At 43.3% G+C, this 14,277-nt stretch overlaps 1 protein-coding gene across 10 annotated transcripts in view; it reads right to left on the bottom strand.

Annotated features, from left to right (window-relative positions):
- Positions 1-14,277, bottom strand: part of TIAM1 (TIAM Rac1 associated GEF 1) — a 188,683-nt gene that overhangs the window by 20,158 nt on the left and 154,248 nt on the right. For 9 of the 10 annotated variants that reach the window (XM_042788618.1, XM_042788619.1, XM_042788620.1 and 6 more), the window contains 2 exons: positions 13,503-13,727; positions 3,369-3,475 (listed from right to left, as the gene is read on the bottom strand). In XM_042788618.1, coding sequence (XP_042644552.1) covers positions 3,369-3,475; positions 13,503-13,727 — 332 coding nt within the window. The remainder of the gene's footprint in view (positions 1-3,368; positions 3,476-13,502; positions 13,728-14,277) is intronic. The other variant, XM_033011291.2, reaches the window with a different exon arrangement.

Raw genomic sequence — 14,277 nt, 5'->3', positions numbered from 1 at the left:
TTAAACAGGGAGAGAAAGGAAAGTCAGGTGTCCACCCCAGAGCAGAAGCAACTGGGAGCACAACTCGGGCCACTGCTAGTTGCATGGCTTAAAGGAAAAGAGTTGCACCCAGAAAGTGTACCTGCTTGCTACTGTTTATATAGATTTCAACCCAAGAGATACTATCCCTAAGAGAGGGCTGGTTGACACAGGGAAGGCATCACAAAATTAGATGGGGAGCAAGTCCAGAGAACAACTACTATCCCACACTACCGCACTGCTGACATCTCAACCCACCTTGGAAACATGTTTCTGTTATTTTATCAGAATAGCTCTACAGACATCTCATTTTTGCTTATTATTATAATGATTCCTTTGACAATAATGATGGAGAATTAAATTCTTCACTATCAGGTCTCTAAGACATACAGAAGATAAGATTTTCAGAAAAGGAAGGAATCCTCAGAGCTACTGGTGTACCCTCCAAATCCTTCACCACCATCATCAGTTTGGAGGCTTTTGCAGATTAAGAAACAGATGCACCACTACTAAGGAAACACACACCCACGTGCACACATGCTGGGCTGGGGAAGGGAAAGAGACAGCTGGGAGGGAGGAGGAGGAGGAGGAGAAGGGAATACACATTTGAATACCTGCTGTGTTATACATCCACCTGCCACCTACATGAGAAAGTTAGAGGTAAATCAGAAGGGACCTGAGCCCAGGTTTTTGGTAGGGTTTCACACAGCTTACCTTCATAAAAAGCCTACCCAGCCGGTGCTACAAGAGTGGATGAAGGAGAGCTGTGGCACTCTGTTCCTCTCCTTTTCCCATGAATTATTAACTCTCCCCTAGGATCGCTTTGCTGGCTGGAGAGCCAGGAAGTTTCCTCAGAGCAGCTCGGAGCTCTCCTCCTCAGCAGCGCTCTGCGGGCATCAGCAGACCGCCAGCACCACGGCACGGAGCGGTGGCGTTTGCAGGACTAAGCCCTGCCTCAGGATCATGCTATCGCAAGGCAAAAGACAACCCAAATGCTATTTTTGGATCTTCAGCTGCTAATGCTGCTTCTGTGCTGAAAAAAGGGGAACTCTGTGTTTAGCTGGGAGGCTCCAGTGTAGTTAAAATGGATTTCCTGTGCTGCTCAGCAGTGAATGGATAAGAGTGCTCCTGCCCTGCTTTTGCCAAGGGCAGAAAATAAAGAAAGTCTCCCCTGTACTCCAGCACCTGAGGGAGACTGGAAGCTGTGGTAGTAACAGCGCTACAGAGGAACATGCCCCTCCTGGCGGTAGGAGGACAGACCGTTTTGCTTCCCACGTACAAAAATAACCTGTGTAAAACAGCACTGAGGACATCAGCTTAATCATCTGTGCCATAATCCCAGGAGCAGGGAAAGGTACGGCAGCGCACAGTCAGGAAAACACCTTTGCTTTTTTTCTCACTGTACTAGCCGCGTAGTGACTTTCCATGGAAAAACATGTGTTGCAGACTCCTTAGTCCCCATGCAGATCAGCCTTCCCAAGCACACAAAAAAACAGAGCGATTAGGAAAACCCTCCCATTGACTGAGCTTTTTTTCCTTCCCCTCTACTATATACTGGAATTCTCCATAGGCATTTGGGGGTTTCCGTTGCTTTCATTTGAGAGGAACCACAAAGAAAGCCCACTTAGTACAGAGCTTTTCTACGTGCACAGGGACAGTGGCATTCGTGAGTTTGCCAAATTGAACACAATGTATATATACTATATGTACATGTGTCCTTTTTTTAATGGAAGACCGTTTCAAGCAGTTAGTCCCATAACAAACAGAATGTGAAGTAAAATGCCTCATTCCCCTCTATATCACAGAACCAAAATAAAATGTATTCCTGGATTTTAAAAGAAAACACATACTGATGTCAACATTTCATTTACAGAAAGACAGATGTTCCTCTTGTTGGAAACCGAGGCTCAAGAGTTATAAGCTACTCTTCCAATATATGAATATTAAGCATTAGAACTGCTAACGCACATTTCTCAGTTTAACTATATCTGCTGAGCCACAGGGCTAATCATGTAATCCTTGCGCCCTGCTTCAGGCAATTACAGCTCTGAAGAGCCAGGAGGCAAGATGCAAAATGAAACCCCACAGCCTGTCACACAGTTCAGAAATAGAAAGCTACAGAAAACACAGCGAGAACGTTTATTCCCCAAGCAGTTACGTGTTATGCTCAGTGCTCTTCCACAGCTTCAGTGTTTAACAGAAGAGATGCTTTTCAGAGCATATGAAAATCCCACATATTTACAGTTAAAAATCCCAAAGTATCAACAAACACTTCCACTTACTGAAGAAGAAATTATTTGTACTTACAAGAAAAGGTTCCATAATAAGATAAACTGCAAGAGTAATCACCTTCTCCGAATGCAAGCTCTGCATATATTTCATGCACAGGAATGTTTTCTCTTATCTGACTTCCACTGTCTGGCTATCAAAGACAAAACTACAGGCTAGCATGACACAAGAGGTCAGGAAACAAGAGGCCAAGGTCTTTTCCTTCCTTTCACTACAATGATGAGTAGAATAGCACAGGAACCAGCTCACAGCTCACTATAACACATTTTAGTTAAAATAAGAGCTGAGAAAAAGCACACCTGTACACAAGCACAAACTGAGTGAGATCTAATTCATATTAGATTATTAATTCTGTAGAAAAATAGCTGTAAACTCTCACCATCACCTATGCAATAAATACCTAAAAGCAATTGGTGAATTTAAAATAATCTCACTTGATTCCACCTCAGAAGCCACTAATCATCACACCTAATGTTGTGTAAAGCTTCCCAGCACCAGATTAAGTGCAAACTACCAACCACTGCGAAACCACACCTTAATAGATGGCAATTAGCAATCCATTTGCACAACCTCTTAGCTATAATTGGAGAGTTTTGCTTCAATTTAAGGTAGATTGGCTGTAATTAGTTTACATTTATAAACTAGCACATGCGCTATGCTATTGATTTAACTGTTTAACTTGCATTCTTCCTATGGCCTAGGAAATCAAGAAAGAATAAGAAATCATAACAATCCACCTGATCTTTTGGGTTACTTGACCTGCTCTGGTGAAAGAGATGATAAACCAGCCAATTTAAAAACTATGTGGGAATATTATGACCAGATACTGAAGATGTGAACCAACCCTAGCAAAAAGACACAAGTCTTGCTTAAGAGGTAGTGGTGTGCCATAATCAAAACTGTAATTTGTTACATTCAATATCATCTGTAAACACCTTAAAAGTAAGATTAACATTTTCCCAGGAAAGATGTTCTAATCGCATGCAGCTGTGAAGCCAGCACATCAGCTGTGACTGTACTGTACTTTTGCTCCTTGTCATGTGAAAATGAAACTTTCTCACCTTGCTCATCTTATCGGCCTCATCAGATGACTCCAAGTCTTGTGCTTCTGCCTCCTCTGGAGCTGTCTCAACAGAGCTGTCCAGGTCGCCGCAAAATGAGTGCCCTGCTGAAATCAAGATGTGTGTGAAAATCCAACCATAATTTCAAAAAAATCAAAAAGTTGGGAGCAACAGACATGGAATTCCCATGGAGGGCCAGGCCTCATCTCGTACACAAGTACATGCCAACAAGATGTTATGCCAGAGGTACTCAATGACCTCAAACAACTACCTCGGTTTAGGGGCCAGGTTTAACTACAGGTGTAAAAATAAACAGGTTATGGACAGACCTGTTTACCATTCCAACTATTTAGTTGGAAACAACGAAAGATGATTGAGAACAAGGCTAAAATGCCACAGTGAAATCCTTATGTTTAATATTAATTTCTTGGCTGGCAAGCAATTGCCTACCTTTATACTTCAGTGGTTTCAAATGGAAACTGAAGCATGTGAATGGGCAGGTCACGCCAAGGAGCAAGTCTTGGTCAGCCCTTCCTCCAAGTTAAACTGAATGTGATGGTTTGAAATTGCTTGCAGTTTTGGCCTAACACACCCACTACTGAGTTTCTATGTTGAGTTTTAATGAAACAAACCCGGTTTTAGGAGTCTATTACATTAACTGAAAACTAAATTTCATTTCCATCAGTATGTGGCAACAACTACGCACCCCTATTCTGGAGACTATGTTGTTGATACAGTTACTAACTCCTTTGCCACTTCTTGTAAGTAAATGATTAATTACCTGCAAGTGACAAAAAAAAGAGAACGAATCCCAGGCAGAGAGATCTGTGCACAAATAACTTCTGAGGGGATTTCATTCTCTGACTCGAATAGCTGTAAGAAGCAGTATTTCTACACCTCAGCCTGTCTTCACATAAAAACAGATTTCATATACATTCAACTTCTAGCTATGGCAAATGATAATGACCAGTGATGGATAGAACTCTGCCAGAAATCTCCTGCGTGCTTCAATTGACCTGCAAGCCAGCATAAAGAGATACTTTACAGCATCTGAGTCCAGACACTAATTCCTTTTTACCTTTCCCCTCTCCTCCCCTCAACCTCATACAGAGGTGCCAATTCTGGGGCTGGATGGGGAAGGGTGGTTTCTGAACATGCCTCTCTGCCTGCATCCTGCCACGAATAGGACAGTGAATGTCCCACCAGGGATTATACCTTTTATTCCATTACACTTATTCTTCTAGTAATGCAGAAAAGCCTAATCAAAGTTCAACGGCTGCAGCAACACAGAAAATCCCTTCTTTTTAAAACTCAAGACTCAACAGACTATATTAACATAAATTTTGATAGTACTGTTAGCATGTAGCATTTAAACATTTTGGTGGAAAACTGACACTTTTCTGTAGCAGAACAGAATGTTTTTCAAACCACTGGGCTTTGGTTGTGTTTGCTAGCCCTAGGAATAGAAGCAGCCCAATAGCACAGTATCACTGTCAGCACCCATCAGTCCAACAGCCATCCTCTCCTATTTACTACTAGGTTGAAATATGGATGTTTTACAAAGCTTAACAGTGATTTAGCACATCACATGCAGCACCATTTCTATGTTAGCCCCATGCCGACTCTCATATTACTTGCTATTTTTCAGTTAGACATTTCAATTTAGGCAAGTCACCTATATTTGCCTGTATATAAGGAGCATTTGGCTAGATAGCAATGCTGTGAGTAAAAATGCCACAGTGATAGTAACACACATCTGTTATATATTTCAGTTAAACACTGAGTGGTTTGGCCAAAAAGGCTATAACAGTGTGGATGGTCTTTTTAATCCAGGTAAAATGGCAGGCTGCTTTAAAATCAAGAGATTTTGAAAACAACAGACCATGATTACACACATCTAGTATATTTGCTTATGTTTACACTGGAATGAAATATATTTTATGATACAGAAACGATAGTCTCAAAGAAATATGTTTCCTAAATAAATAAGAAGAATTCTGCTGCCGCTTCGCTGCAATTGAAAAGTCACTGCTCTTCTTTCAAGGGGTTTTATGTTAATCCACAATGTTGGTTTGCGAACACATCCTAGGTAAGGTTCTCTACATTAAGGCTGAGGGCAGCGATCCAGGTCTGGGTTCCTCAGTACCCAACTTTCAGCTGCTGTTCTTGCAAACTTTCAGCTATCATTAACAAAAACAATTTGCACTACTGTACACTTTCTTAAGTCTGGAAATAATTTGGAAAAATTGGAATTCAGAAATCCGGAAATAAATTCATAATATATTCTGCATATTGGGATGGAACTAAATCGGACATCAAATGAAACCAGAAGGACACAAAAGGTAGTTCATAGGTGAGCTTCTGGAAAACATGCCTCTCTTCTGAAAAGACAGAGTTTCCCTTTTAAAAAGATGTGCCTGTACAAGCAGTTTGGCAAGATAAAATCTATTTGAAGAAGCGTTTTTTCTGTAAGATGTTAGGTTTTCTGAGCCTTGCCCAGATGCTATCAACTTGGACTATCAACTTTTTGGTCTCTCTATTAATGTGTGAGAAAATTCTTAAAACCCTTAAGCTATCCATTTAAAAATAAGAGAAAAAATGTGCTATGTGTCATAATTTGTTTGGGGCAGTCTGTGTTTTTTCACTGCAATTAATTTCCCATTATAAGCTGTGTGAAATACATCTTACAGCTGTTTCTCACCCCAAGCCAAGGCAAATAATGTTTGTTTGGGGGTTTTGGTTTTTGCTTTTCAACTACCACTTTTCTTTTCCTGTATATTAAAACACCACTTAATCTGTTTCCTGCAGTATAAACACTTTTACCCAGTAGACAGCAATCTTTCACTTATGCCTTAATGAACAGTCACACAGTACATGTGCTCAGGGTATTTCTAATGTCTTAAGCTGCCAATGCCAATGTCAACTTTAGCAGGTTTGTCTGCTGGTTGTTAAACGCAGGCAATCAGTTCAGTAATTCCGCATGTTCCTGCCTTTTAATACCTTCTAGTTACCGTCCCATTTCTGTCAGGCTCATTACATCATTTTATTTTTGCCCTGTAAATCTTTATTTAGCCCTGCAAGGAGCTCTGAGAACAATATGCTCATCTCCTTCTGCAGCACCTGAACGCTGACCAACCACTACCATTTGCTAGGGACAATAACACATGGGCTTCATTTGACATTAAGAAATTAGAAAGGGAAATCCAAAAAGCAGCAGGAAAAGGGGGTCAAATCCATGTGGCCACCAGCACAGATGGAGATCACATGAGCTCCCAAGTTGCCTCAGCAGTGTAGTATCTGTGACATTATGACTAATGCCTATTAAATAATTCCTACTTATGGCTAGTAATAGCAAAATAAAAGGAAGTCTTATATCACTGGAGCAAAGGTGCAGGGGCTTAAAGGGCTGGAGAATCACGTAAAGCTTAAGCACCATGCCAACACTTGGCTAAAATTTTCCACAGCTGCTGCTTCCAATTTTCATGGTTGCTGTTGCTTGAGATTTTAACGAGACTTCCACAATATTTGGTACTGCTTTCAAAGCCCGCTTCTTGGTGCCAGATATTTTTTTTTTTTTTTTAAATGCAGTGGAAATAAATATTCCTAGCCAAGCTCTGTCAGCTGTGGTGCAAAGCTCAGAAGTGTGCATCCTACTAACACGAAAAGCAGCATACAAATCAGACAACCCTGCCTTATTCCCCGAGTAGGTGGAGTGGGCAAAACTGAATTTAGTCCTCTCAGCGGCAGCAATGGGAAAGTGCTGGCAAGGGGCAGCCATCTGCCAGCACGTTACGTGCCCTGGGCCAGAAGCAACAACAGGCTCAGACGGTTGAAAACTAAGCAGGGTGTTTCACACATGTCAGCGCCCCGCACAGCGCCCTGCCCTGCGACTGGGGCAGAGCTCGGGGTCTGCTGCAGCCACCCAGCAAGCGTCAGGCACCGAGGAGCTCAGCCCGGTGCCCTTCCCTGCCTGCCACCGCTCGCTCCCTGCGAGAAAGGTGCGGCGTGCTCCTCCGTGCTTCTTTCACCCATGCAGCTCGGCGATACTGGAAGTCAAATATAGTGATCGCTTAATCACTCTCGGCGGGCAATAAGGAGCGACCCCCCCGCGAGCTGAAACCGCAGAAGAAATACGGGCTAGGCAGAACGTGACTACCCCAGCTGAATCCCAGCCAAGGCACCCGGGTGTCTGTGCTCCTGCGGGAAGTGCTGCCAAGGTTTCAGTGGCCAAGTGCTTTCAGCGGCTCATGTTTGACTGTAGTCTTGAAAGAAAAGAGTATCACTTGCTTGGGCAGTTCAACAGCAACTTCCCTAGACAGAAAGTGTCATTTCTAAATGCTACTGGGGAACAGCCCCGTTATGACAACAGAGTACCTTTCAAAAGAGAATCTGTCATAAATGGAACAATTTTAATAAAAACTGTTCGGGAACTGTCTCTCAGATTAAATTTTATTTGAGACAAAATTTCATCTGTAAATCTACAGTAAAAAAGGTAAGCATGCATTTTTTGTTGTTGTTGTTTTAGAAGAAATCTGGTTAGCTTTAAAACACTGAAAAATAAAAAGAAGAAAACACATTTTTAGACTGGGGTGTTCTGTCCCATTGGGAACACCCACAGAGTTGATAACATTTCCAAAGACCTGTAAAACCCTGCTACTACTATCACAGTCAATAGAGGGACCAAAGAACAGTATAGGAACAAACTGGGGAATTCTGCCTTCCCTGGAGAGTGACAGAACAATTCTCTTTCCCTTTTGACAGAACTCCATTGCTTCCCTTTCCATTTCAACTAGGTAACAAATAGGGAAAAATCTATTCTGCATGTCATGCAATTCATTCACTCTCCTTGGGAAAAATGCAGATGCAATGAAACCTTCCTTGCACCAACTGTACCACAGTCACTTCTCACCCTCCCCAGGTCAGGAGCCTAGTCAAACACTTGTAATATGCTTGAGTAGCCCCTTTGGAATAAACAGGAGTTTTCATAGATGTAAAAATGAAGCATGTGCTCAGGGACCCTGGAGACGAGGGACACTGGGATCAGAAAAACAAGCCTTTCCTTCTGCAAGTCCCATGCAGCAGCCTGGAGCTCGCCTTGTCGGCAGGGGGAGCGGCAGCACTGCAAGAATACTAAACTCAGAAATCAGCGGGTAAGGGAGCAGCTATGCTTACTGCAGCTAAAATGGAAAGGGTCAGAAACCCTAGGCCACAGTGCAAAAACTAAGGTGCTAATAGCCACGCTGCTTATTTCAATAGTAGCTCAGGCAAACGTTAGAAAAGCCAGGACCAGGACTTCTGAACTCAATTCTGACTGAGGCAACATCCTTGAGCTTTGGCTTTTAAGCTTTTAGAAAACAGATCTTGTGAACAACAGTTATACATGTCTCTGATTAATTATATGCAAGACCCTCAGATTGCTGCTGCAGTAAATGCCCCTGGAATTGTTAAATCAAGCATTGAATGATAATGTTTTTTAACATGCTACAAAAGTTATGAAAGTAGTTGTCTGCTTCAGGAAAATAACCCTGAAGAAATTAAGGTTACTGTTAGTCTCAGTTTGTTCTGAAATCCAAATTACTTGGCCTAAGGGGGCCTGTGACAGGACGAGAATGGAAAGAAAAACAGTGGCCATTCTTATAGTGCAATGAAAGTTTGTCTCAGTTCTATACCATAATCTCTAGAGTGTGTGTTAACTTCAGCCTCTGGTTCTCCTGCTTTCTGAATGACAAAACGATTGACTCCTTAAAAATAGCTGCTTCATACCTACAAGATTAATATACGCATTCAAAATAGGAGTATACTTTCTTTTTTATCATTTACACATTCTGCACTGTGATTTATATGGCTCACAGTTACCCCTGCAGAGCTATCTCTCATGCTAGAGGACTCCCAAATACAAAAGCATGCAAAGCCTAAACCTCAGAAACTCTACCCCAGAGAAAAAAAAGGTAGTTAATTGTGGGGAGACTACAAACAAACATGGACACCGCTCCCCACTCCTACTTCCAAATCCCCTTCTCATAACAAAACATCTTTTTTATGATTTTGGGGAGATGTGAGCCTGCATTTTCAGCTTTCAGCCTGTCACTGCCTGGATTGAATGGAGCAGACTGGGGAGACAAAACAGTCCTCATGGGGAGGGGAGACAGCTCTCACCGATCCTTTTACACAGTAAGGAAAACACGCTGTGGGGCTCCAGGCAGAATGAGAGCTAGTCCTCCTCAACCAGATTTATGCAGACTGCGTTAGCAGAAGAGAAGACTGAAAGCCAGGAAAAACAATAGTAGATGAAAGGAGCAAATGTTGTGGCTCTGCAAGCCTGATACAGCACAAATTCCGAAGGGAAAGTATATATCATAGCCAAGATGATATTTTTCACATCAATTAGAGATATAAAATCCAAGGTCATTTCAAGAATAACCTGTTAAGTAAACACAATGAAGTAACCACTGCCACAGAGCTGATTTGCAGCTTTAGCCCCAACCTCAGTGTATACAAGGTAGTTCCAGATAATTAAACAGCTGTTAGAGACATCCTATTTAACAGGGGTGCTGTCAGTCACTTCAGGGAGGTCTGCTCCCAGAAACACAGCCCTGCTTTGCTCCAGGCAAGCCTCCCACTGAGTAACAAGGCATTAAGAAAGCTTCCTTTAAAAAAACGTAACACAGCATCTTTCTGTTGAAAATGCACGATATGATTTGCCTCACACAGTAAGTCTACCTTTTGCTGCCTTCATAGCCAATGAAGAAGTGCCAGTGAAGATAATGATAGGACATCAGCGTGATCGGTCAACCAGACCCTGAAATTCTGGAGGATGGATGTGCCTACAGGTGATTTAAACCTGCTGGCATTCTTGCCCAGCAACGTTTCATCCCCCTGCTGAAAGGGGGGCTACACTATTTCAGGACCAAATTAAAAATCTGCATGCTATAAATAAAACATATAACAGAAATTACTGAGCTGATTTGCCTAGCCAGACAAACTGCCAGTAATCAGCAAATCACACAAATAAATGGGTCAGTGGGTATTTCATGCTTGACTGCTCTCTACAAGAAGCTGTGGAGCCAAGACCAGATACCTAAGATACAGACACAACATCCCAAATAAAAGCACATACCCCATTTTAAAATCTCATGTGTATCCCATTTTAGGTAACGAATCCCTGAAAAAGCACAAGGCCAGAAGAAGAAAGGCTTCAGTAAAACACTGTATTCTACAAACACCTAAATAGAGATAAATTGATGGGGAAGAGCAAAACACCTGCCTCCCAATCACACACCTGGGTGCAGACCCTTGACTTCACTCCCACCTCAGGCTAAGTCATCCCAAATTAGAGCATCAGCGTTGTTTAGCTTTTAATACTGTCTTAACATCGTTCTTTAGAGGTGTGTTTCATATGGCAACTATGGGCTCTTTCAGACGCTGCCAGAGACACCTGCACATCTGCTGATGAGCCACTGTGCTGTGTCTGTTGGTTACAGAAGTATTTCTTAGTTCTCCCCCTTTGAGGAGGAATGAAGGCGATTCCCACCTCAGAATTTGCTGCATTTTGAAGGAAAGCAAATGTCAAGAGAGCCCTAGCTTCTGTGCTGCCTGTCGCCTGAAAGAGAGAGCAAAGGAGCTGACTACAGCACACCAAAAGTGAAGGGCAGCTGTACCAAGAGAAATCTGAAGGGAAAAGGAAGCCCCAAAGCTTAGCCCTGGTCCTAGGGAACTATTTAAGGATGCGCTTTGTTCCCACCAGACAGTTCGCATGCTCCCTGCAGGAGGTGGGAAAACATGCAGCCATTCCATGCCACTGCAATAACCACAAAAACCCAGCTCGGGAGAAGCTTACAAAGGAGGACAGACATGACTCAAGTCAAGAGCAGCACAAAGGAAGTCGTGTCTACAAAGCAGGAGAGATAGGAGGTCTGATTTTGCCGTGACATGTCCACCAGCAGCCCCATCCTATGGCTTCAATTCACATGGGGCACGCAGGGTTATTACTGGACAATGTTACAAGGCAAATACTAGGCTCTTCAGACGTATTTGGCAAACCCTGCACTGGCTCACCCTCAGCAAGAAAAAGGACTCCTCAAAGACCCTCAAAATAATGATGCAGCGAACTGACAGTGGCACAGAAACTGCTTGTTGAGACCAGCTGTTGAGACCCGATGTTAGAAAATGTGAGTGCTCTGCCTTAGAAATCACTATGTTGCATAAATACAAAAGTCCCAGTTCCCAGTTCTTTGCACCCAGAGCAGACACTCACTTCAGTGAAAACTCAGGGTACAAGGACTCAGCCCTTGCCGATCCAGTGAAAAAGCACTGTCAAGGCCAAAAGGATGGAGTGGCAAAGAGCTGGTGTTAAGTAGGAAATGGGGGCATCTTGTGGCCAGCTACGAAAATGTACAAGACAAGCTCAGTTTTTTAGCACAAAAGCCTAACTGGGAAAAGTTCAATGAAAATTAAAAGGGAAAACTGTCCTTCTGAAAATGTTTAACTGCCTTTGGGGATTTATCCCACATTTTACATGAGGTTGCTTTTATCAGTCCCCTCAGAGGTATTTTCAAATAAGCTGTTTTTAAGCTTTGTTGTTCACGCTATTCTACTTGCTGTGAATATCACACTCCCCGAAAGTCACAGTAGGGGTCCAGTCTTCCCTTTCCCCTGATGTGTTCCTGTCACCTGAACAATGGCATTTTTGCTAGATCACTTTCAGTAAATATTTCAAGCAAAAACAGAGCAGCATCTAGAAATGTTGAAAGGCAGGCTGTACCTCCCTGACCCTTTGCAGGCAGACATGAGTCAGCTTGGTTCTGAGCCCAAGCAAACTATCTTTCACTGTGGCTCATTTGCTCCAGCTCAGCATCATGCTAATGCACTCACACTGCTGCTGGGTTAGCTCCAGTTTGCACCTAGACTCATCCCAGGGGCCCCTACACCCAGTGATTGCAGCAATCAGAGACAAGTCCTGGGAGAAGTCTGACTCTAACACTGTTGATGTGCATTAACAGCCCCGCCCCTACTCCAGGTTTTTATTCCAAATGCCCAAAACAAAACTGTTTCATAGCTGTCAAAACAAATATTTTGACATTTCTCAAACCGTTACTTTGGGGAGAAAACAAAGTATTTTGACATATTCAGATGCCATTTATTTTTGACTGAAAGTCAAAATTTACCTCAGTTCAGGATAGTTTTCATTACCTAGAAACTACCTCTTTCTGGCCATTCTATTGATTTTTCCTGTATTTTAAATTATTCAAAAAAACTAAAGCAAGCAGGTACATCCAGTATCCTCTTCTGGGTTTGAGTACAGGGTGGGGCATTTAGAAGCCGGCAAGTAAGACTTCACCAAGCAGGCAAATAAGAGGAGACATGGTGCAGGAGCTGTCCTGCTGTCCCAATGCAATTCCCAACGCTGTTGTCGTACGGAGGTAAGGGCTACCAACCACCAAGGGGGCTGTCCTGCTGTTCTGCAGCCATTTCTTTTATCCCAGCACGGGTGCTTGTCCTCAGCTGGTTCAAGAAACTAAACTAGTGGCAAACAATTCACATTTGCTAGGGATTAATTTTCTGCCAGTTCAGTTCTCTGAATAGGGTGGCGTGGTGGGCAGGAGTGCCCCTCCCCACTCCAGTGTGCTGTGGGACCAGTTAGATACGTTTGGCTGTAATGTCAATCCCTACCTTTAGGTGTTTTGAACTGTCCCTGTGAGTTATTTATGTGTCTCATCAAACACACAGGGCTCCTGTGCTCCTGGCTAATCCTAGAGAAGGTGAATGCTTACCCCATCTTCCTTCCCTGCCATAACTGTATCCTGTGGGCAAATCCAGAGGTAAAGGCACCTCCTGAGGAGCCCAGAAGTGAGCAATTAGTTCTGCGACTCACTGTAGGCTCTGCTAGATGATGTGACATGCATTTGGCGATGACACATATTTCACAGCCCAACTGCATACACAGTCATCCTTCATTGCTACTGCAGATTATACCTTACAGCTTCCAGAGCCCCCAGGTATTATCTGCCCAGCGCATTCAGACTGTAATTCCTCTCACTTCCACCATGGAAGCTACATGCAGGGATCGGTGGGATTACACCAGCACACTGTAAGCGTGAATCCTCCTCCTGGCAATTTCTACATTGAACCCAATACCTTGGTTGCTCCCAGCAAATGCCAGTGTGCCGTCGCTCAAGTCAGACGGGTTTTCCAAGCGACGTGGTGGTTGCTGCATTAGTTTCTGCCCTTCCTCTATCTCAGGATAGGTGCGCACGGTAAGACACAGCGAAGACTGAACAAGGGCATCTTTCAGCAAAGCTGAGTCCAGATCCTCAGCAGCTTTATTATTAATCTCCACAATTTCATCACCAGCTTTCAGGCCTGCAACACAGAAGGGAACAGGTAAGACTTGCACAGTAATGTTTCTGTTACCCACAAACATCAAGGAGCTCAGCAGGTGTTTCTGAAGTGCCAGGCAGTGTTATGTCTAGACATAAAGTAAACGTTTATGACTGCTAATGATATTGAAAGTTGATGGACTTTTGCAGGACCGGTTGTCAGGCTGGTACTCCAGTATCATCCCTAAGAGCACGGTGCCCAGGAAGCCCCTCACAATGTACCAGCAACAAGATACCCCATTTTTCTTCATGTCACTCTGCAAGGGAACAGTCGCTGTACAGCAAGCCACCCTGCACAACACATTGCTCATAAATAAATATATACTGAAGGACAGTCAGACTTCTGAGGTGCTGCACACAGCATGGGGGAAGGATGGAGTAGCTGGGCTGGCTTGATACTTTCTTTCAACTTTCCCTATAAGTGAAAGCTTTTATTTGAAGTGGTCACCTACCCATACACCTACAATGAGAGGAAATGTTTCCCACTCAGCTGGGCTGTATGGTGTAGGACTTCAGAGAGCCTCTTCTCTGGC

This window comes from Tyto alba, unplaced genomic scaffold (assembly GCF_018691265.1).
Source record: "Tyto alba isolate M040663 unplaced genomic scaffold, T.alba_DEE_v4.0 Super-Scaffold_14, whole genome shotgun sequence".
In the NCBI taxonomy this organism is placed as follows: domain Eukaryota; kingdom Metazoa; phylum Chordata; class Aves; order Strigiformes; family Tytonidae; genus Tyto; species Tyto alba.
The sequence above is the reverse complement of the archived record's forward strand: the minus strand, read 5'-3'. Positions and strand labels throughout refer to the sequence as shown.